At 44.1% G+C, this 23,692-nt stretch overlaps 1 protein-coding gene across 1 annotated transcript in view; it reads left to right on the forward strand.

Moving 5' to 3' along the window:
- The window catches only part of Dnah6 (dynein axonemal heavy chain 6), a 198,328-nt gene that overhangs the window by 50,540 nt on the left and 124,096 nt on the right, over nucleotides 1–23,692 (forward strand). The window contains exons 17-29 of the mRNA XM_060383520.1: nucleotides 1,280–1,393; nucleotides 3,396–3,539; nucleotides 6,281–6,493; nucleotides 7,345–7,437; nucleotides 9,116–9,235; nucleotides 10,591–10,771; nucleotides 14,034–14,130; nucleotides 15,096–15,315; nucleotides 16,511–16,675; nucleotides 16,754–16,864; nucleotides 20,454–20,579; nucleotides 20,666–20,821; nucleotides 21,528–21,689. Of these exons, the coding sequence (XP_060239503.1) occupies nucleotides 1,280–1,393; nucleotides 3,396–3,539; nucleotides 6,281–6,493; nucleotides 7,345–7,437; nucleotides 9,116–9,235; nucleotides 10,591–10,771; nucleotides 14,034–14,130; nucleotides 15,096–15,315; nucleotides 16,511–16,675; nucleotides 16,754–16,864; nucleotides 20,454–20,579; nucleotides 20,666–20,821; nucleotides 21,528–21,689 (1,902 nt within the window). The remainder of the gene's footprint in view (nucleotides 1–1,279; nucleotides 1,394–3,395; nucleotides 3,540–6,280; nucleotides 6,494–7,344; nucleotides 7,438–9,115; nucleotides 9,236–10,590; nucleotides 10,772–14,033; nucleotides 14,131–15,095; nucleotides 15,316–16,510; nucleotides 16,676–16,753; nucleotides 16,865–20,453; nucleotides 20,580–20,665; nucleotides 20,822–21,527; nucleotides 21,690–23,692) is intronic.

Consider the following 23,692-nt stretch of genomic DNA (forward strand, 5'->3'; position numbering starts at 1 on the left):
AGACAAGTATGTGAGCATGCTAGAATCCTAGCCCTAGGGGGACAAGGACCACTGATCCCTGTGATCCCTGGACACTCTGGTCAGCCAGTGCAGGCTACTTGGGAAACTCCAGGCCAGTGAGACCAGGACAGGAGACCAGGACAGGAGAACCCCTGGAGGTTCTAGGGACAGCTAGCCTAGCGTGTGCAGTGGCAAACACCAAATAGAGCCTGTCTCCAACAAGATGGAAGCTAGGACCAGCACCAGACTTTGTCCTTTAATCCCCACACATGCGCTATGGCATATGTGTGCCCCACACTCAAACACGAGCATGTGTTCATGCCCCCTGCACACATAGAGTGAGCATGTATGGCACACACACACACACCACCTGAAATAGGAGCATCTCACTCTCTTCACGGGGCACATCTGATTCTTCCTTCTCAGTTGCTTCTGACACAAACTTCCTCCTGCAGCTGCCAATCATTTTGAGAAGAGCATGTGCATGGCTTTGGTGGCATTAATGGAAGACGAGGGTAGGCCCTCCCCAGCTTAGTTTGGGTTTCGTAGTTGTGAAGAGACAACTTCTGTTCCGTCAATTCTGTTCAATGGGAGTCTCCTCCCATCCAAGCCAAAGCAGCCTTTACATGATTTCTCACCAAGACACCATCAGGAATTGGAAAGCTGGCTCAGCAGTTAAGAGCCCAGCTCCTGGAAGTCAGATGACCTTTTCTGGTCTCCAAGGACACCTGTGTCTGCCCCCACACACACACAAATAAATGAATGAATAAATAAAGTAATAAAAATCAATCTTTACAAAAGGGAAAACACCTCAGGATGTCCACATTCTTCCTCTCTACAAGGTTTCTCTGCAGTCTGGGGTTAGGAACAGAGGTTGTCCTGAGATCTTGGACCTCACTGCCCTCCACCCTCCCCTCCAGCAGTTACCATGTACATACATTCCTCTTCTATCATCAAAGCATAGGAGCCCTGAGGGAAAGCACTTAGTCTGAAGACTCTTCCCCCACAAAGACCAAGATTTAAACAGGAAGCCAACAGTGCTCTTTCAGTAATGGTCCTGTTGAGAACGTGAGAGCCATGAAAAAATATGAATGATATTTTGTTACTCAAATGAGAAGTTACACTGTACTTTCCGGAGTCTCTTCCTTTCCTTTCCCTTCCCTGTGTAAGACCCACACTCTTCCAGGAAGTGACAGCACTTCCAGGAAGTGAGAGCTGCCCGTAGGACAAGATAGTCTGGACTCTAAGTGCTGCCTTCTGCTTCTTGTGTCTATTAAAGGTGGAAGTGTCCAAATTTGATGCACTGGAAGAAGTTAGTGCTGAACTGAAGCTCAAACAGCTGCTCTGGGATTCCTTGTATGAATGGGACAAACTCCAGGAGGAATGGCTGAAGGTAAGGACAGCTCTCAGCGGCTGGATGCTGTACCAACTCCACCTAAATATTAATAATATGAAGTAGAGTCCAATAACCTGTCTTTTTATCAATGCAATATGTACTTCAATACTCAGAAAATTGAGTTTTTATATCTGCCAAGGGAAAAAGTTAGCTATGATGGCACCGAAACTAGGAAATTAAAAAAAAAAATAGCTTTATATCCTTGTTCATATTTCATGTGCCCATTTTGCATTCCAAAGGAGTTCAACATGAGAGATTCCTTTGGAGCAGTGGTTATGACATCTTTGTTCGCTCTTTAGTTCCACTGGCCACTGTCAGTGGAACTAGACACTGCTAGTCACTGAGCACATGTATCACACTGATGCACTTAGAGAAGGTGGGAGAGAGGTTTTGTAACCTGAAATTTTCCCTTTTTTCTGTTTAAAACTATTTCAAGTTATTCCATCACAGTGGTACTTCATGTGTTTTATGAAACCCTATAAGTCTTCCGGTTAAATGTTGAGAGGCCATCTGTGTCACTAAATGCTGTAAAGCAAAGACTTTTCTTGTAAGGCAGAGTTCCTGACTTCTTTGTTTAAGAGGGCTTCGTGACACAAGTGTCCAAGATCCTCGTGACATGTCGTCTGACCGTGGTGACTTCCAAACACAGTGTTGCCATGAAACACCTGGTGTTCTTAGCACCGTCAGGTTTGGTTTGTGATTCACCCACTTCAGGTATCTGTCAGTTTAGACTTCTGTCCTTCCTGGCATTGATGGAAGGAAGCCATTCTGTTCACACTGGTAGGACAGAATCAGCTGCTCAGTCTTAGCAGTGAACAGTGTTGTCTTCAGAGTCTGGTTCAATAGCCACCATCACTTTGCTTCAAGAATCTGCCCTTATTCAAACTCCAAAAAGGAAGTGGAAGACAGGAGCACCCTCAACTATGATCAACTTTCAAGTGTCACTCTTCAAAGTATGATACAAACGTGTAGAAAATACCATCTGCTTCATAAATACTTTACACTCCTCATTCTTCCTGCCTGTTGTTACCAGAGGGCACATGTCTGAAGCAAAAACGAAATGACACAGGAAATATTTTCCAGGTGATGGGAGAGCCAGAGGGATATTTTTAAAACTTTTCATTGAGTCTCTGTGAGTTTCACATCATGCACCCCAGTCCCGCTCATTTCCCCACCCTCTCACATCTGCCCCCTGCCCTTGCAACCTCCCCACAAAATAAAAAACACATAAACAAAAAATGAACAAAACAAAACAAAACAAAGCATAGACGACATCTCATGGTGGAAGCTGTAGTGTGTCACAGTGTACCCCAAAGTATATCCCTCTGTGCACACATCCTCACTTGCAAATGTTCATTGCAACAAGCCACTGGTTTGGTTCAAGGTCTCTGGCTTCTGCTACATCATTAATACTGGATCCTCACCAGGACTCCTCCCAGTTACCACATGTCATGGAAATCCTGCCCTTTTATTCATCCCAACTGTTCAAAGATGATGTCAGTTTTGAGGTGAAGCAACTCAGGGCCCCAAATCTGGGCCTGGGTTGTAGCTGAGCTGGTCAGTCCACTGGCTCTCCCTATCTGCACCAGCAGGGCCAGCTCTCCAGCACTGCTCGGATAGGCCACACACCTGCCACCAGGCCAGCTCCCTTGTTCCACCCAGGTGCTGCTCAGGGTCCCTCTCTTCTGAGTGTCACAGCCACTGAGGGGCGGGGCCAGTTCTGCACAGCCCCTGGACATCCATGTTGTCCCATGCCCAAAACAAGAATGTCCCCATGGTTTCTAGTGGTAATATGAGAATCACAATAGTGCGCTTGATAGTGAAAGAGACAAAGCTATGGGAAGAATTAGCGGTTGACATTATAGATGGCTGTTTCCAAGTCTACAGATTTCATTTGGTTTAAAATTTTAAGTGCCAGGAAAATTCAGATAAAGTTAAACTTTCATACTACTTTGAAATTTGACTTCTTTCATGTTTTAACCTTTTTTTCCCCCTACAGTCCAAATTTGACTCTTTGGATCCAGAAGCCCTAAACAGTCAAGTTAGCAAATATGCTAAATTTGTGACACAACTGGAGAAGGGCTTGCCACCCAACAATGTGGTACCCCAGCTCAAACAGAAGGTGGAGAAAATGAAAGAAAAGGTGAGATGGGTGGGATCATTACAACCAAACTCAGGGGCCATGAGTGGTTTTGCAGGAAAAAGAAATAATAGTCAAATTTGTTGCCATTTTTTTTAACTCTTTTATTTACGTTTCTTTTATCTTTTTCTCCCTAATCCACTCTAATCCCTTCCTAAACCCTAACCCCAGGTAGGAGAGAGAAAGGCTTAGTGGGAGAGGGGACTCAGTTCTCTTAGCTGCTTCCTGCTGGTTAGGGTCCTCGGGTTCCTTGGAGCCAGTCCAATCCTCATCTCAGGGGATCTCCAACTTCTTGTCTCACAACAGCAACTAGGAGCAGCAAGGGGGAAGCTGGAGCAGTTTACTGCTGTGGACCATCTGAATCAGTCCCACATCTCATACCTGGGACCAAAACAAAAACATGTTCACCTCTACAACACTAACTTGTTTTACTCAACAACTAGCTCAGTTATGCGGTTGAGTATGGTAATGAGAAGAGACGCTCGGGGTCTGTTGAAGCCATGCCCAGGATCCGATGTCCTCAGCACGTAGGCAGCAGAGGCACCTGCGCAAACAGCTACATCCATTTACGCTCCACATCCATTTACGCTCCACATCCATTTACGCTATCCCTCTGCTCAGCTAGGGTTTGTCCAGGTGTATTTAGTCTGAGAAAGTCTGGGAAGCCAGGTCATGGTGTAAAGGACTGGTCTAAAACTTTCCGCTGCAACCAAAGGATCAGGTGAGACTGGTAAAAGGCACTTGCAGCCAACCCAGAAGTTAACCTTCCCACACTGACCTGGCATGCGGTCTGCTCTCCCTTTGCCGCTGAGACCTCTAGGAAGTTCACTGTAGTTGATTTAAACGCTCTATTCCCAATATGTGTGCCGTTCCTGAGTTGGATTCTGATCACTGTTGACTCTAGGCTGTGTCTTGTTGTGGCCATTTTGCTTTATTGTGTGCCTTTTTGCTCTTGTTGTTTGGTTGTTGTTGAAACCCAGACATCTACAGCAGTGATTATTCAGGTATGTGACTAGCATTCTTGGAGATGAGCATTAGTTTTCCTCTGTTTACCTTTTTGTCTGCCATGTTATATTAACTCCAATTAGGAGTTCAGCTGGGTTTCAGATTTGATGTTGCTACAGTTTGCCTCCCTGCACCTTGGCCTTCTTATTTTCTAGTGATACCTACTATTTCTCATATGAGCTGGGTTTCAGAGTATAAAAGGAACGTTTAGTCTCCTAATTCAATTGTTGTCTTGGAGGCTTACTGCCTCCTTTTGCTAACCAAGGCCTAGTCCTGGAAGCTTCTAGCCTCCACACAATATAATCTAGTCCTAGAATGTTTTAAGCCTCTGAGACTTACTGCTGAATAAGCTCACCCTTTCTTATTCTTACTGAGCTCTGGGCTGACTGGTTCAACTTAGCTGTTCTGGCTCTAAGTCCTCTTCCAGTTAACTTATTCACTCTGGCTTCTCTCTCAGCCCCTGAGTTGCTCTGCTTGGCCTCAAACTAACTCCAGCAATCTGCTCTAACCTCCTGGTTCCTTCTCATTCTCTGGCTTGTTCCATCTTTGCCTGTGTTCTTTCTCTGCAACTTGTTTCTCTATTACTGTCTTAGTAAAACTGTTCCTCTCTCCTCATTTTCTGTGTTGCTCCGATGAGAAACTTCCCTTTCCTCTCTCTTGAGAGAGAGTTGGGTGTATCCTATTCTGTCAAATCTTTCTCTGATTTGTCACTTTTTCTAGCACTCAATTAGACATGACTTTCAAAAATGGGTGATTCCTTCTACAAACTAACTTTACCTTCATTGTTTGAGACTAAAGGGACTAAAGGCATATACTACCACACCTGGACCTAAGCTTTTTTTTTTTATCTGAAACGTGCTCTAATACCAGTCTGGCCTTGAACTCAGATCTGCTTGCCTCTATATTAAAGGCATGTTTGTATTCTAGCCAGATCACACAGACCTAGAAGGTCTTTGAAAGTGATCTCATGCCAGAGCAGCCATGTTCTGAAATAAATTTCTCTCCACCACAGGCTGTTTTCAGTTTCTTTCTCCTATTCCTACTCCTTCCTTTTTGGTTGTGCCTGTGAGAATCCATTTCCTATAGCTTTACATTCTATAATGCATTTTTTTTTTACATGACAAATGATTACCTATCGGGAGAGGCTCAGACGCCACGAATCGCTCCGCTCAGTTGGGTGCTCCAATCTTGTCCTCTGTTCGGTCTTCAGAGAAACATGTGACTACCAGTTCCCCGAAATTTTGCAGTAGTTGGCTGCCCTGTAACTCCGTGTCCTCAGTCTCATTTGCATTTTCCTCCTGAATTTTCTTTACCATGGGTCTGAGTGGTGCTGTCTCCAACTCTCTATATTTATAAACTGAGACCATGCACAATATGTTTTTTATCAATTTCACCCATCACCTCCCTTCCAACTTCTCCCGGATCCCCCGCCACATTGCCTTCCCAACCTCATGCGCTCCTTTTCAGATACTGAGTCCGATAAATGACACCAAGTATGTTCATGGGTCTAGGGTCACCCAGTGTAGCATGGGCGTCCTGCACAGGGCTGTATCCCTGAAGGACGCTTAGGAAGCCTGCTCGCAGACGCCAGCAGCTGCCAATAGCTCCTCCGGTGGTGATCGTGAGCCCCTCCCCCCGTCCACGCTGCGGTGTTTATGGGCTTGATCAGAGGCAGGTCTTGTACATGCTGTCCTTCCTACCAATTAACAAAGCGGCCCCTCTGAAAATTTGTTTTCCAGCTTCCTGTGATCATTGACTTGAGGAACCCCACCCTGAAGGCTCGGCACTGGGCAGCCATTGAACAAACCGTCGACGCCCTCCTAGTGGACGTGGAGATTCCACTGACCTTAGAGAGGCTGTCTGAACTACATGTCTTTGAGTATGGTGAAGAAATCCAGGACATATCTGGACAGGCTTCTGGGGAAGCTGCCTTAGAGACGATTCTTAAGAAGGTAAGTGAAGGGAAAGCCAGGCTGGTGGCACATTCATTTCATCTCAGCACCACAGAAATGGAGCAAGGTAAGGGGGAGTCCTAGGGCTCACGGGCCAGCCAGCCTAGCCTATCTAGAAAGCTCCAGCCCAATGGAAGACCAAGGCAACAAGTAAGTAAGTAAATAACAAAACAAACACCTAAGAAGTGACACCTGCAGCTGATCTGTGGTCTTTACATGCTTATGCACATATGTGCACGAGTGCCTACATACACACACACACGTAAACACACTTCCGTATATACACACAAACCATAGCCATAGAATGTAAAGGTTTTCAGATACAACACAAAGGTTACCAACAGCTGTGTTATCTGGGTGGAGTTTTCAACACAGTAAGCAGCAGCCTCTGTTCTCTCCCTAGTGTTCTAGATTCAGCCGACAGCCCAGCCAGAGCAGCAGTAAGGTGGGCTATGTGCTGGCCTTTGTAAAGAACTGCATGACAGAGAAAAAAAAACTACATTTCAGAAAAAAAAAAGTTATTTTCTAAACTCCCAGAGATGGCGGGGTTAACTGCCCTACACTACATCAAGAAGACTTCTCTATTTACAGTGCTCTCTCCTTAGCCTAAGCAAAAAGAACATTTTCCTTCCCCTAAAAGCATAAGATGTACATTATCACCAGCCCTTTATCTGTATTAATAACAGTCAAATGAAACCAAGAAAGCCAGTGGCTTCCGACCAAGAAAAGGATCTTGAAAAGGGCCATCGGGAGGAAAATGGGGTAGTTTCCCCTGGTTCCTTCCCTGTGCCTTTATTGTGTGTCTAGACACACATGGGTTTAGCTATCCTAATGCTCGAACTGTTTCTAAGGTGGAAGATTCTTGGAAAACAACTGAATTTGTCATTCTTCCTCACCGTGACTCTAAGGACGTGTTTATCCTGGGTGGCACAGATGACATACAGGTATGTAATTGGGTTATGGGAATTACTGGTAAACCAAGCTTGGTGGCACATGCCTGTCATCCCAACTTTTGGGAAACAGTGACTGTAGGATTGCTGTAAGTTCAAGGCCAGCCTGGACTACATAACAAGTTCTAGGCTAGCCAGGGATAGAGTATAAGACCCTGCCTCAAAACAAAGAAGGAAAGAAGGCTAGGGAGGAAGGGGAGCAATTTTATGATGAGAGTACTGACTGTACCTCCTGCAGCTTCTGTGAAAGGTTAAGATGAGGAAGTGAGCTATGAGTCACTAGGGAAAAATTAATTTGGAAAGCAAAATGTAAATAACTGACACAAATTCTTATTCACAAATATTTACTAAAAGTAAAATGGTGTGTGTGTGTGTGTGTGTTGTAGAAGCTTCAGGCCTATAGTTGAATTTATTAAAGCAAAGCAATCAATTATGTGTGAAGTGATAGGTGATAGAAGTCTTTCCTAAATCAGCCAGGACAACTGGACCTTAAAGATGGGAGCTAGAGAAGGGAGTAAGAGGAACTTCAAACTGTTTCAACACAGCAAAGTAACATGAATGAGCATTTCATGTCTGAGTTAGACTCACTTTTATCTGTTCAGTTAGATGAAATCTAACCTATGTGCTTAGATGATTGAGTCATTTAAAATCTAATGGTACATTTGTTTAGCAAAGGGATTGGGTCCTGTGGCCCATCTCAAAAGGCAAAACCGCAGCGTAAGGGTAGGATTCAAGTCAGAAATAGAAATGAAATTATTGGTAGAGAGGGCAAAATCAGATGTCACTCTATGAAGTAGGTGGGCAAGGCAAGTTAAGGACAGGAGTCAGGAGCCAAGAGGCACCAGGTGATGGGGCTGCAATGACCAACTCAATTTCCCAGACTAGCACATTTTTTTAAAATTCACATGTTTTATGAGGGATGTTGTTGTTTAAGAGGAGCGGTAGGAAGGAAGGTAGTGTGACTACTTCCTGTAGTGAATCCAGCTTCATCTTCCTGGAAATGATTGAAAGGAAATTAATTCCTTGAACAGAGTTTGCAAGCATGGGCCACTTTGAGATGAAAGCCTGCCTGGGTAACTAAACTCCCCCCGTAAGGAGATGCAGGTTGCCTGATGTTGAGGGCAAAAGGAGAACATTAAACAATGCAAACACTGTGCCATTAATGAGTACAGGACTGGGGTTTAGATGGCTCAGTCAGTAAAACACTTGCCATGCAAGCATGGAGACTTGGACGCCCGTGTGAAAAGCTTGGGTGGAGCAGGGAGATGATGTGTGCTTACACTCCTAGCACTAAGGACGCAGTACAGGTGGATATCTGGGGCTCACTGACCAGCCAGTCTAGTCTAATCAGGGAGTCTGGGGTCCTAGTGAGAGACGCTGTCTCAAAAAACAAAGCATCTGGCTCCTGAGGAACATCATTATAGGCTGACCTCTGGCCTTCACATGCATGTGTATTCCTGAGCATGCACACAAGTGCACGGACACGAACACACACAAACACACACACATACCATAGACAGTTGTAAGCACAGTTAAAGTTCAACCTTGGCAGTGCCTGGGTAGGAAGCAGTAGGGGGGGCTATGTTATTCATTCACATTGTCCTTAAACGGACTCTCAGAATCTGAAACCCCCTGAGCTCAAGGACTGTGTCTCGGCCCCTTCTCCCTGAAGGTCCTTCTTGATGACAGCACCATCAACATTGCAACCATCGCCTCTTCGAGGTACGTGGGTCCCCTCAAGGCTCGAGTGGATGACTGGCAGAAACAGCTTTCCTTATTTAATCAAACACTGGTAAGTCAGGGCAAATTTCAACTCTGGGACTCTGAACTGGAGAGCCACAGGCCCTTGGAAATCTTGGTTCTGTGGGGCTAGAAATGCAGCTCAGCAGTAGACAGCCTGATGAGCATGTACAAGGTCCTAGGTTTACTCCCCGACACCATTATTTATTTATTTATTTATTTATTTATTCATTTATTTATTTATTTATTTATATGTGAGTCCTGCTGTTTTAATATTATATGATTTAGAAATGGAGGGTTTAATTTTCTTTTTTCCCTTTCTTTTTTAAAATTTTATTTATTTATTTATTTATTACAATTTATTCACAGCTCCCTCCCACGTCTTCTCCCAGTCCTACCCATCCCCTTTTTCCTCTCCCTATGCCCCTCCCCTAGTCCACTGATAGGGGAGGTCCTCCTCCCCTTCCATCTGACCCTAGCTTATCAGGTCTCATCAGGACTGGCTGCATTGTCCTCCTCTTTGGCCTGGTAAGGCTGCTTCCCCCAGGGGGAGGTAAATAAAGAGCCAGCCACTGAGTTCATGTCAGAGACAGTCCCTGCTCCCCTTACTAGGGAACCCACTTGGAGACTGAGCAGCCTATGGGTTTCCTTTGAACGGGCGTGGGGGGAGGATTTAATTGCCAATGTTTTGTTATGTTCAGATGAAAGGAAAGAAAGCACACATGCATTTGACTTGTTTATATCATTATGCAGCCTACTGCCACTTTTATCATCATTGTTAAATTATTTTGATATGAGACAAAATACCACATAATATATAATAACTAACAAATTAGAGTTTTCATTTGTTAGTTATTATAATTGTTACTTAATATAATACATCTGGAGTCTCATAGTTTTATGGGTTAAGAAGTGACACCAGCTTATACTGGATTCCTCTGCTCAGGAGATCCCAAGCCATGATATCCCAAAGATACCATGATCTGCGTAATTCCTCATTGAGACTCTCTCCTTGGGCAGATTTAGGCTCTGCTTATTTATTTACTATGTGTTTATTATCTGGGAGTCATCATGAACTTGTTGCCCCCCCCCCCCACATACACCCTTTAGATTTCTGCTAGAAAGCATATGGCCTCCCAACACAATGATTCCTCTACACATTCTAAGCTCGTTTCGGCGGACCTCGCTGGCTTTCCACACAGCTGACTCATCATTATCTTCAGTGGAAAGTGGGGTGGAACCAGGCTGGACTGAATCTTGGGCTTTTTTAGGATATTTTATTTCAAAGGATGGATGAGGAGACATAAATAGGTCCCAAGGGAAAGATGTAGTGATTCCCAAGGCCATCATTTCCCGTGGATATCAGTTTGGAAATTCCACTTTGATAGTCCCCATGTTTTTCTCCAGGAAGAGTGGCTGAACTGTCAGAGAAACTGGCTCTACCTAGAAAGCATCTTTAATGCCCCAGACATCCAGAGGCAGCTGCCTGCAGAAGCCAAGATGTTCCTTCAGGTGGATAAATCATGGAAGGAAATCATGAGGAAGGTGAACCGGCTGCCTAACGCACTCCGGGCTGCTACCCAGCCAGGTAGGCACTGCAGAACAAACAAACAGGATAAGCAGTCTCCCTGATCACGACATCCGTAAAAATCAAGCAGCCGCGTACATCCAGCACTTGATTGACACATCCAGGACTGGAGTGAACCAAGCATTCTACTTTCCAATTACCGGCTTATGGTTCAACCTGTGATTTTAGAACACACATTAAATTCTATTCAGATTCTTCCCTCAGAGATACAATCACAAAAATTTTTTCATAGTTTTAACTCATTCATTAGGATGAATTAAAAATATTACCACTTACTGCAATTCAAGTAACAAAGTTGAAATGATTTTAAAGATTTTTCCAGCATATATTAATTATACATAATAATGAATTAAGGCATGGCATTCCATGCACGTGTGTTGTGTATTTGATCAGTGCCATTACCCTCTCTTGTCCCCCTCCCACTCCTGCCCTCTCCCTCTCTTTCCACACCCATGTCTTTTTGTATGTGTGAACGGATGAGTTTCCCGTTATTTACAGGATCATGGGTGCCTAAGAAAATATCACATCCGCCCCCACCCCCAGTGTCAAGGTTGAAATGCTTTACAGGTTCTGTTTCTGTGCACATGCAGCCTGTTTCTGGAGTGTACATAGATCCACTCAGGTTTACACTTCACACTGCCGAAGCCTCAGGCAGCTTGCTGGTCACACGGCTAAGGGCAGCAGGGGACTCTGTCCCTGCCTAGCAAGAGCAACTTTGGGGGCTGTGTTCTTTGCCAAAGAAAAGGGCAACGATGGAATGATAAAAATCAAACACCGCAAGGGTCTTAGGGCTCACAGAGAGAGGGCGCTCGCCTTCGTTGGCTCACAGCTGTCCTCCAGCTGGCAACAGCACCTCCCCAGCGCCCGCCCCTCTGCGGCTTTTCTCTCCTTCTCTCTTGTAAGTGTTCTCATAATTCTGCCTAACTGACCAGATGATCTAGAACAACCTCCCACACTATAACCCTTCACGTAGTCACAGCTGCAAAGTTCCCGCTTGCATACAAACCAAACAGATCCGTAGGTAAGGGGTAGGGCGTCCGCGTCTCTGGGGACCGCCGTATTCAAACCTGTAGGGCACAGATGTAGTGACATTTGACTGCAGAGGGATGGCCCAGTCCCCAGCAGGCTCGTTATAATAGACACTTAAAGTTATGTATCTTTGGTAATTTCATACATGAAGAGTGCATCCTCTCCTCAGTCTCCTCAACTTCGCCCCAGACCAGCCTTCCCTTCTTCTTTCTCCCCTTCCTTGCCCCCCCTTTTCCTCCTCCTCCTCCTTCTATAACCTTCTGGGTTCATTTAGTGCTGGGTTCATTTATGTGAAGGTACAGGACATCTATCAACTGATGAATGGAAAACAGGTCTTTTGAAAATAAAAAAAAAAAATGATTCCAAAATACATCTGGCCTTAAAGACTTCAAATAAAGAAGTGTAGACATGTAATAAATCCGTTTCCAGATGATGGCAAAGCCTTGAAGAAAAATAAAATAGGTTAAGGAAGTAGCTGGCGAACATGTGTATGTGTGTGTGTGTGTGTGTGTGTGTGTGTGCTCACGCATTCAAGCACACATGTATGTGTTCATGTATGTATGTATGTATATGTGTGCATGTTGTGTTTATATGTATATCTGTGTATAAGTGTGTTTATGTGGGCATGTGCATGTATTTATGCATGTGTGTAGGTATATGCATGTGTATGTGTGTTCATGTGTGTATGTATACGTACATGTGTTCATATGTGTATGACCATACACATGTATATTGTGTGAGTGTGTACATGTATGTGTGTATATATATAGGTTATGTGTGCATGTGTACATGCATGTTTAGGTGCATGTGTGTATTATGTGTATGTATGTGTGTGCATGCATGTTTAGGTGCATGTGTGTATTATGTGTATGTATGTGTGTGCATGCATATTTATGTGCATGTGTATGTATGTGTGTATATGTATGTGTGTCTGTGTTTACGTGTGTATATGTGTGTTCATGCGTGTATGTGTGTGCATGTATATGTGTGTATGTGTGTGTTCATGTGTGTATGTGTGTGCATGTATATGTGTGTATGTGTGTGTTCATGTGTGTATATGTGTATGCATGTGTTTGTATGTGAATGTGTGTATGTGTATATTTGTGTGTTTCTGGACTTTTCAATAAAATGGCCCTTGAGCAGAAACTTGCAGAAAAGAGTGGGTGAAAGTATGTGTGGCTCAGAGTGAGAATGGTTGAAGGCAGAGGGAGGAACAAGAACAACGAGAGGCTCTGAGGTAAGAGCACACTTAAGAGTGTGCAGCTGTCGTTATGGAGTCCCACATGAGCTAGCGTGGAGTGCTTGGGGGCTGATGAGGCCCGGGGACCAGTGCATGGAAGTGCTGACTGGCCACTAGATGGAGGTGTTGACCACGTATGGCCTCAGAAGTCAGGGTACAGAACTGGGATTTGATTCTTGGTCAGGTAGGAGAGCAGGAACTGTGATTAGCAGCCAAAGTTCAAAGATGCAGAGGTATGGAGGCTGCTGCCTAAGGAGCTACAGCTTAATAATAATTAAAAATGACGAAAAATGCCTTTAGCACTTTACCGTGACAGAAAAGACATAAGAAGCTGATGAAGTAGGAAGGCGCTAGACACTGGCTCCAGGTGCCTTTTGTTTGTGCACTCACAGCACCTAAAGGCAGAGGATGCTCGCCAAAACTATTTTAAATTAAAAATACTGTTCTAGTGAGGTAACTATTAATATATTACAATTAAGAGTAATAATTCTTGAGATGGGGAGACGTCTTAGCAGTTAAAGCAATGGCCACACAGTAAGAAGACTAGAGTTCAGATTCCCAGAACTTGCACAGGCGCAGGGGGATGGGTGTAGTTCATGTTTGTCCATCCCTGGAAAAAAATTACAAAACCTGAAGGCAGAGATGGGTGATACCAAGAGAAGCTGAACAAGACTAGCTGGGAAACCCTAGGTTTGGATAAGAGACCATGCCTCAGAAGAAGAGATGCATCGTCACCCTCCCCCCTCACACACACATGCTACCTCAAACATGCAAACATGTAGACATAACTCTTACACATGTACCACATATACATCACATACATAAAAAGGGGATAAAAAAAGAGCTAAGCCTCTTAGCCAATACTCCCATTTTATTATTCATCATTCCAACAAACAAAACAAAGGCCTTAGCGTGTTAGTATCTTTTACTTTCATTTAAACTTGTATTTTCTATTTTAATATAACTTGGCCAACTTTTCTTTTTAACGAATAGGCCTTCTGGAGACTTTTCAGAACAATAATGCATTACTTGACCAAATTCAGAAGTGTCTGGAGGCATATTTAGAGTCAAAGAGAGTTATCTTCCCAAGGTAAGTTTGAAAAAGCAACCTGAGCTGTTTTGTTGTAGACTGTAGGTCAGCTGGAGATGAAAATAACATCCTGTCACAGCAGAGAACTGGAGAGGAGACTTGTTGTTGGGCAAACACTGAGCTCTCGGAGAGGAGAGCAAAGTTCACTCTGCTGGAGGTACAGGGAACCTACAGAACACCCCTTCCTCCCCCCTGTCCCCTTCCCTCAGCCCTGCATCCTCTCCAGCTTTCACTCTCCTATTCTCTGCATTTAATGGGGGCCCTAGAGTCTTCACCCCCCTCACCATGAGTGGGTCCCCAAGAGGCCTGAGCACTCACTTTACAGTGTTGACATCATATAGAAGTCTAGAGCTTCAGACCTAACCGAGACTGAAATATTTGATTTTTAATGCACACTTGCATTACTTGGGCCTAAATTTGGTGGAGATCAGAACTTACTCTTTGCCCATTTTGCTTAAAATGCTATGGAAACACATACAAGATAGTTTATTTCTACATAAGTATGGCCATGGTAAGGTTGGAAATGGTATGTTGGCAGAACCATACTCTGTCACTCATGCTGCCTTTTGGTTGTTACCATGTCACAGGGTCCAGTAACGGCCCCACAGCCACCCACCTGTCTGTTAGCTCTCTATGTGCTGTATGACATATCACCACCAAAGAAGCTCAAGCCAAGTAAGGCCGACAGGCAAGACAGACCAACACCTAAATGTTATTAATACTTCTCAGAAAAATCCTTTCTATTCTAGCAACTGGGCCTAGGTGTTTGAGGTAAATCATCATTTACCTTTATAAGAACTTTTAGAGACATTTGGCCTTCCCAAACTGCAAAGCGTGTGTGGTTAAAGGCCCAGGGTGCCGGTGCCCCGCAGCAGGCGTGGCAGGACCTTATCTTCTATGTCTACCCACGGCTGAGCGTCTGTGTGAAGTCATGTGTTACATTAAGTGTCTCTTTAACTTGGAAGGTTTTACTTCCTGTCAAATGATGAGCTCCTGGAGATTTTGGCCCAGACACGAAATCCGCAAGCCGTGCAGCCTCATCTCAGGAAATGCTTCGACTCCATTTCAAAACTCGAGTTTGCCCTCATGCCTCCTACAGAAGGGAAAATTCCTGGCGTTGATACCGAACCAGAAAAGGTCTTCACCAATGACATTTTGGCAATGCTGTCACCTGAGGGAGAGCGGGTAAGGTGCTTTGGCTTAATAGTTCCTTGCGGATAACCATGATCACATGTCTGGGACTGAGGTAGAAGCAGCTCATCCTCATCCTAGGCTTGCCAGAGACTCTGCCAGCCCAGCAGCTTCAAGAATAGCTGAGAGAAAACTCTTACGCTTAAAGAGCTGGAGGCCTAATGCGGAAACTGTGGAGCACATAGGAGCTGTCGTGATACTTGCGGTGCTCTGGTTGGGGAATGAAGTGCAGAGAAGCAATCACGCTTCAGCCAGCTCAGCAAAGAGGAACCTTGGCTGGCCAACGGTGCCAGGCCTTTGCCAGGCCACCCTCATCAAGACCTGTCACCCTCTAACTGCTTCCACAAGATAGCATGAGTGATAGCACCCTACTAGCTGGGTGACAGGGACTTTCAGTGCATGAATGACTTCATGTAGCCCCAGGGAGCGCTCTGTGAGTGTTGGTTACTTCAGCTCCTTCAGTGCTGTGGAGCACCTGCATCCAGAGAACACCCACCGAGGAAATCGAGGTATCAACAGGGTGACTGCACAGAGGACACACATATACATGCACCCATACACATACACATGCACACAGACAGGCACACATGTACATGCACACATGCAGACACACATACATGTACATGCACACATGCAGATATACACAAACATCCACACAGGCAGACACACACACATATATCGATGCACACATGCATGCATCATTGCTGATGCAGAAGGAAATAAATGAGAGGATTAATGATAGAACATTGAGAAAACATGAAGTTTCAAAGGAAGGTGAAAAAAGTGGTCCAGGGAATCCCAAACGAGCAGATGCCCACATTATTGGAAGTCAGAGAAAGAAGCAAGAGATGCTGGAAAGATGTGGGTTGAACCTTTCAGATGTGGGGCCACCGGAACTAATGAGAAAAGATGTGCAGGAATGGTGGGGGGTAAGCTTCAGACTGCGACACGATGGGAAGGAAGAAGACTGAAGGAAGCCGTGGAGCCTGTGGGGAATCGTCTTCCACGGAGCTGGCCCTAAGAGCATGTTTTTCCTAGAAAACAGTGAAGGGGCAGGTTCCGGGACGTGATGCCAAAGGCCTCATGTTTACAGAGCTGGGCTGGGGAGGCGTGGCTATAGAAATACAACAGGTGGACAGCTCACAATTCCCACCTAAAAGTCTTTCTTCTCATCCTCGTTTCCTCACAGGTCGGCCTGGGGAAAGGCCTCAAGGCGAGAGGCAACGTGGAAGAGTGGCTCGGGAAGGTGGAGGAAGCCATGTTCTCGTCTCTCCGCCGCCTGTGCAAAGCTGCCATCGCTGACTACCAGGGGAAATCCAGGGCCGAGTGGGTGATCGCCGGCCACCCTTCTCAGGTAGCACCCTAGTTCAGCTTCTCTTTCTGGAGCCGCCTTGGTGCACACGGCACACGCTCACGGAGAGGCCTGTTGCAGGTGATCCTGACCATTTCTCAGATCATGTGGTGCCGGGATTTGACTGAGTGTCTGGAGGGTGAAAGGGATCACTTGGAGGCCATGGAAAATTTTGAAAAAATCAATTTTGAGGTAAGTTCTTTATCAAGGAGGCGCTGGGCATATTGTCATGTGAGATGGTCCCTGTGGTTTTATCACGACTGATGCAAATTCAGTTTGTCATTTCAGAAGTTCTGTTGTGCTGATATGACTTCGAAAGCTTTTGGAACTCATACTGAAGCCATTGTACTCTGGTTTTCTTAGGGGCACTCCCTTGGTGCTTACTTAGTATTTGCATTTGTAGCTATAAATCAGGGGGAAAGCAACTTAAGGGGAAAAACTGACAGTTATTTATAAAGATTTTCAGATATCTAGATGTAATTGTGTTTACTTGGATTAATATGCTGGTTCAAGTGAGATGGCCCCCATAGTCTTGTTAGTTGAATGGCTGGTCCCCAGCCGCTGGCACTGTTTGGGAAGGTTTAGAAGTACTGGCCTTGTTGGAGGAAGAATGTCATTGGGGGGTGAGCTTTGAGGTTTCAAAGCCTCGTGCTATTCCGAGTGTGATCTCTCTGCTTCGTGCCTGTGGTTTGAGGATGAGAGCCGTCAGCTTCCTGCCCCAGTCATGCCTGCTCCGCCACTGTGTGCTCTTATCGCTTGAACTGCAAGCTCAAACAGATGCGTCCTCCGTAAGCTGCCTTGATAATGACCTTTTCTCACAGCAATGGAAAGGGAATCATCACAACTAGGATGCCCCTCACAGAAATTTGTGTTTTTATTGAAAAGTCTTAAGGGAAGCCAGCATTGTCATGCAGGCCTGAAACCACAGAGGTGTGAGGAACAGATAAGTGGATCCCAGGAGCTTGCTGGTCAGCCAGCCAGCTGAGCGTAAACAGCAAGCTTCTGTTTCAGTGAGGTGCTGCCTCGAGGCAATAAAACAGAAAGCAATGGGGGAGATACACTGTGCCCTCCCCTGGCTTCCACATGCATGCAAGACCTCACACACAGGCATAGACAAATGGTTTAACCAAGCTTACAAATGTGCAATGCAGTGCTTCTAGCAACAGGCACAGCGTCATGCAGCAGATCTCTAGAGCCATCCATCTGACCTAACTCTACAGCAAACAGCAGTCTGCTGAACAGCAGCATCCCCTCCCCTCCCTCACCCCCACCCTCACCCCCACCCCCTGGTCCCCAGCCCCGGCAATCGCTGCTCTTTTATGTATGCTTTTGAGACTGTAGACACCTTACTTCTGCGACCGGCCTCTCTTATCTAACTTAATGACTACCCGGTTTATCATGTTGTCACCTATGAGAGGATTTCCTGCCTTTTCAGGCTAAATGCTACTCCATTACGTGTGCAGGACACATTTTCTTTCTCCACACACCCTCTGACTGGTTTTTAGGTCATTTCTTCATGCTGACTGTGGCAGACAATGCTCTTAAGACTCTGATTTCAATTCTTTAGTATGGATGCTCAGAAATGGGGCCACTCAATTATCTGATTATTCCATTTTTAATTGTTTTGAGAAATCCCCATGCCATGTACCCTCCATATGTACCAACATCATATTTCTGCCCGCAGTGTACAAGAGGTCTTACCTAGCTCCATTTTTGTTTTAACTAGTAGTTATCTTTTTATTTTTGATAATGGGTTTGAGGTGACATCACATTGTGGTTTTTTTACTCTTTGTTCTTTGACAGTTTCATACACGTGCTAGTACAATCGATTTATTCTCACTCCTACCCTCTTTTATGTCTCCACTACCGTTTTTATCCCCATCATATTCTTTAGAGGTCCCTTTCACACACCCATGTTTATTTATTTTGTTTTGTGACCCGCTGACTTTAACCAAGACCACTTGTGTGGCCACAGGTTTGCAAGTGTCCACTGCAACCTGGCATACTCACCACCAGTTACACTCCGAAGGCAATGACTAGGCTTCTAAAATTCCATTAGTCACCAGTAGTTCAGCAAAGAGCGGCACATCCGATGAGCACCTCCTATTAGCAGGCCCGGTCTTGTGCAGGCCCAGCACAGACAACTGTAGCTGCTACGAGAGCATGTAACGGCTGGGCCATGTCCTGGATATAACATTTCACAGCCCTTCTCCCTGTCTTCTGGCTCATGCAGGCTTCTGCTCCCTCTTGTATTAATGCCCCTTGTGCCTCAGAGAGGGTGCTATCAGTGTCTTATTTGGGGCTAAGCCCTCAACCCTCACTGTCTGTGTGTTTCCTTTGGTTGGTTGATTGTTGTCAACTTGACATATACTGGAGAGCTAGAGGCATCTTGGAAGAGGGAGCTTAAGTTGAGAAATTGCCTCTATAAGATTGACCTGTGAGCATGAAAGAGGGGCCATTTTCTTTAATTAACGGTTGATGTGGGACAGATCAGTCCATAGTAGGTGGTGCAGTCGTTGGGCGAGTGGTCCTAAGAAAGCAAACTGAGCAAGCAATGGATAGCAAGCCATTAAGCAGCATTCTTCCCTGGCCTGGGCTTCAGTTCCCACCCGTGCTCCTGCCCTGGCTGCCCTGGATGATGGGCTGTAACTTGTAAGAGGAAATAAACCCTTTGCCCCCAAGCTGAAAAGCAAACCAAGACACCTTTAGCATCTTGTGCAGCCATGAATCTTGGCAGTCACTCTTCACAAAAAGAGAAATGTCTCAGATAAAGAGTGAGGAAAGCGTGTGTTTGAAATACTTATAATTTTGTTTTTCTTACATTAACGTTTTGATAATACTGTACCTGATGACTAGAGATATTCAGCATCATATATGCCAATCTATGAATTTAAATATAAATATAAGTATAGATATAAAGATGTTGGACATTGGTATGTCTTCTTTAGGAAAATACTGTTGAAGCCATTTTCCCATCTTTTAATTGTATTATTTGGTATTTTCTTATTGTTATCTTATGCTACATATAAGTCAATCCAAAGTAAATTCAGGAAGGATTTAAACACATGATCTAAAACTGTAAAGTTCTGTGACATTTTCCTTCACATTGATTTTTCTGGCTTGACAGCAAAAGCAAAAACAGGCAATAGGACTATAACAAACTAAAACGCTTTACCCAGCAAAGGAAACAATGAACAGAGTTGAAACACAATCCAGACAACAAAGAAAAGTAGCTGAATTGTTTACATTTACTTAGTTATTGGTCTAGTTAAAATGCTCTGCAATCTTGTAGTGGTGGAAAACCACACCTATGAATAAGAAGTATCACCAAGCTGACCTGGAAATTTACGTAGACCAGGCTAGCCCCAGACTCACAGAGACCCACCTGCCCGTGCCTTTGAATGCTGGGTTAAAGGCATGTGCCATCATATCTGGTAAATTTCTAGGTAGAGCCTAGAGACTTCACTGTGTCCTGGGGCTGTCCTAAAGCAAATGTCCACTCAGGCCTGGTTTTGCTATTTCATAACGGTATGACAGCCATCCAGTTATTGACCCTCTCTGATCATCAGTTTGCTTAAATGCAAAAATGATGTCCAGATAGTCTATGCTTCATAGAAATCTTATGGGAATTAAATAAACATTGTCTTATTTGGTCACAGAATTATAAAGTTTTCTAATTATGGTTTTAACATATATCTACTTTAAATTTAATAATAAAAATAAATATTGCAAGCCGACATTGATTGAAAATTTGCTGCCACAATTCTTCTTTCATTTGTAGCGACTAAACGCCCTGGCTGCACTAGTACGAGGCAGTCTTCCTAAATTACACAGAAACATCATAACGGCATTGATTACCATCGATGTGCATGCAAGAGATATAGTTACGGAGCTGGTTCAAACCAAGGTAAGTGTCTCATCGAAGGAAAAATGACATGGCAGTCTGCAAACTCCATGTGTCTAACCCATCCATCATTTCTGTCACTGCTGTAGGTATCCACATCCGACTCCTTTGACTGGCAGAGACAGCTGCGCTATTATTGGGATATAGACCTGGACAACTGCGTGGCCAGAATGGCACTCTCTCAGTACACCTACGGCTACGAGTATTTGGGAGCATGCCCGAGACTGGTCATCACTCCTCTCACGGTATGTTATTGATCACTTAGGTCCACGCTGGCACAGAACAATCTTGAACGTTTCCATCATCACTACATCTTTATAAAGCAAAGACTTGCATCATTTGATTTTTGTACCCGTGTCTGTGGGTATATTTCAGTTAGAATTTTTCAGGGCCAGGGAGATGTTTCATTCTGGAAAGAGTTTACCATGCATGCAGGCATGAAGAGTTGAGTTCGGATCCCTAGCGCCCGTATAAGACGCTGGGCATGGGAGCCTGTGCTGTAATCACCATGTTAGGGAAGCAGAAACAGGAAGATCCCTGCAGATCACTGGCCAGCAAGCCTAACCAAATCAGAGAGACCCTGTCTCAAAAAATACAGTGTGATCATTGTTGACCACTGACGTACATACACATGCCTGCCTGCACATCCCAAAAACATATGAGCGAGCACACACATACACTTTATTTATTTGTTTGTTTGTTGTTTGTTTGTTTGTTTCAAGACAGGGTTTTCTCTGTGTTTCTTTTGGCTGTCCTGGCCTTGCTTTGTAGACCAGATTGGTCTCGAATTCACAGAGATCTTCCTGCCTCTGCCTCCCCAGTTGCTGGGATTACAGATGTGTGCCAATACACCCAGCTTATACACACTGCTATTAAGTAAATGAATTAGACCTATAATTTTGTAACTAAAGTCAGTTTCCTTAAATGATGACAATTGTTTGGTTTCTTCAGGATCGCTGCTATCTTTGCCTCATGGGGGCTTTGCAGCTCGACCTCGGAGGTGCACCTGCTGGTCCTGCTGGCACTGGGAAAACAGAGACCACCAAAGACCTAGCAAAAGCCCTTGCCATCCAGTGTGTGGTCTTCAACTGCTCTGACGGTTTGGACTACAAGGTGCAGTTGCAGTTTTAATATGAACGCCTGCCATAAACATTTTCATCAGCTTTCTCTGTTTGCAACATGTCTTAAAGTGAGGAGAAACTGAGGTGGCAGTGAACAGAGAAGAAAGTGGTACTAAAGTAGGGTGAATGGACAGAGCAAGTCAACATGTGGTGGGATGGGTCATCTGGGTCAAAGTCAGTGTGAGGGAGAATTGTCAAAGGGTGAAAAAAATTAAAGAAAGTCTATGTCTGGGGAATAGGGCTGGGAAGATGGCTAGGCAGTTAAGAGTGTTTGATGCTCCTTCAGAAAACCCAAGTTCCGTTCCCAGCACCCACATCTGTGGGTTCATAACCATACATAACTCCGGCTCCAGGATATCGGATGCCCTCTTCATGCTTCCATGGACACTGCATGCTTATTCACACACACACAGACACACACACATAAATAATAAAGTAAATCTAAGTAAACAATAATGTAATAATAATAAATAATAAAGTAATCTCTTAAAATCTAGACATGTGTTAAGTGGAGTACAAAGTAATATAGACTAGAATGCATACAGGGAGGACTTAGGAACAAAAACTAACTTTGCAAGAGAAGATGGGCAGTGGACAGACTTTGATAAATAGGGTGGAGTATGAAGGCCAGTGTGTAGCTCACCACTGAAACCAACACTGGCCTGATGGATTTTCCAAACCACCAAAGATACAAGCAGTGTTGTTGAATATTAATATTTATTATTTACCCTTTAGTTAAACAGCGGCTATTCCTAAACCAGCTGTATACCGAAATCACCCCCCAGAGACTAGGATTTATTAACCTAGAGCACAATGCTGGGCAATGATTACTCCATCCTAAACCTCCAAGCCTGCATAGTTTCCTCCCATTCAGATTTCCCACATTATACTTGCTTTTAGTCATATCTTAGGTCCGGTTCATCTCTCCTTGTGGTTCTAAGTCCTCTCCTGCCTATCTCTGCTCTCCAACTCCCCTGAGTCACTTCCTTCTCCTCCCCTCTGGACCAGGATATCGTACCCTATTCTCTCCATTGCTCAGCACTGGCTGGTTGTTTTATTGAAAATACAGAGAACAAATGGTCGCATGTTTACACAAACTTGAGACAGGAGTTGCTTAGAATAAACATCACAATGCAATGTCCTGCTTGAAACCAGATAGTGGGGTAGAGAAATCAGCATTTGAATGAACAAGGATAAGTTGTGTACATTCCAGAAGAACATTATACCAACAAAGCAGCATTCAAGAAAATGAAGTACAAGGAAGGAGGAAGAATTAACGGTAAGGTTTTCAGTACATCTGGTCAGGTCCCCCTTTATACTCTAAAAATGATCAAGACAAATTGTATCCATTGATATTTCATATGTTAAAAACTACAGATAATGTTATATATTTATTTGACTTAAAATACTAATAATGTTAACATAAACATTCACTTTTTGAAAAATAACTTCATAGGCAAAATCCTTACTGGCTGCTTATATATGTCTTTTTAAATCTTTGATGATTGACAAAATAGATGACAACTATATTCTCATATTTTCCTTTGTATTTAATATGGTGAGCCTTATTTTAGTTTAATTATCTGAAGAAAATCCAGTCTCTTGTAGAAATGTACTCTCTGAAAACAGAAGAATATTTTAATTTTTTTTTCAGATAGTTGAGTAAAAATGAGATAACACTTTAGTACAGTCATGAAAATGCTTTGGCCCTATAGACACCCTGAAAGACACCTTTGGGCTTACAAGGATCCCTGCTGGATTTTGTTGTTGTTGTTATTGTTCTGATGGATGCTATTAAAATCACAAAAATATATGTTTATTTCTTTATTGTTAGAAACTTTGAACACTATCAGTTCATTAAGTAAGTCATTTTTTAGATACTGTCTTCCAACTTTCTACTGTTAAGCCCAGTTTGTGAGCTCCCCAAAGTCCACCAGGAATCAACTCTGCTGCAAATACATGAGGGCTTATGTAATACAAGCTTGAGCCTGGGTC

This window comes from Meriones unguiculatus, chromosome 5, assembly GCF_030254825.1.
Source record: "Meriones unguiculatus strain TT.TT164.6M chromosome 5, Bangor_MerUng_6.1, whole genome shotgun sequence".
Lineage (NCBI taxonomy): Eukaryota > Metazoa > Chordata > Mammalia > Rodentia > Muridae > Meriones > Meriones unguiculatus.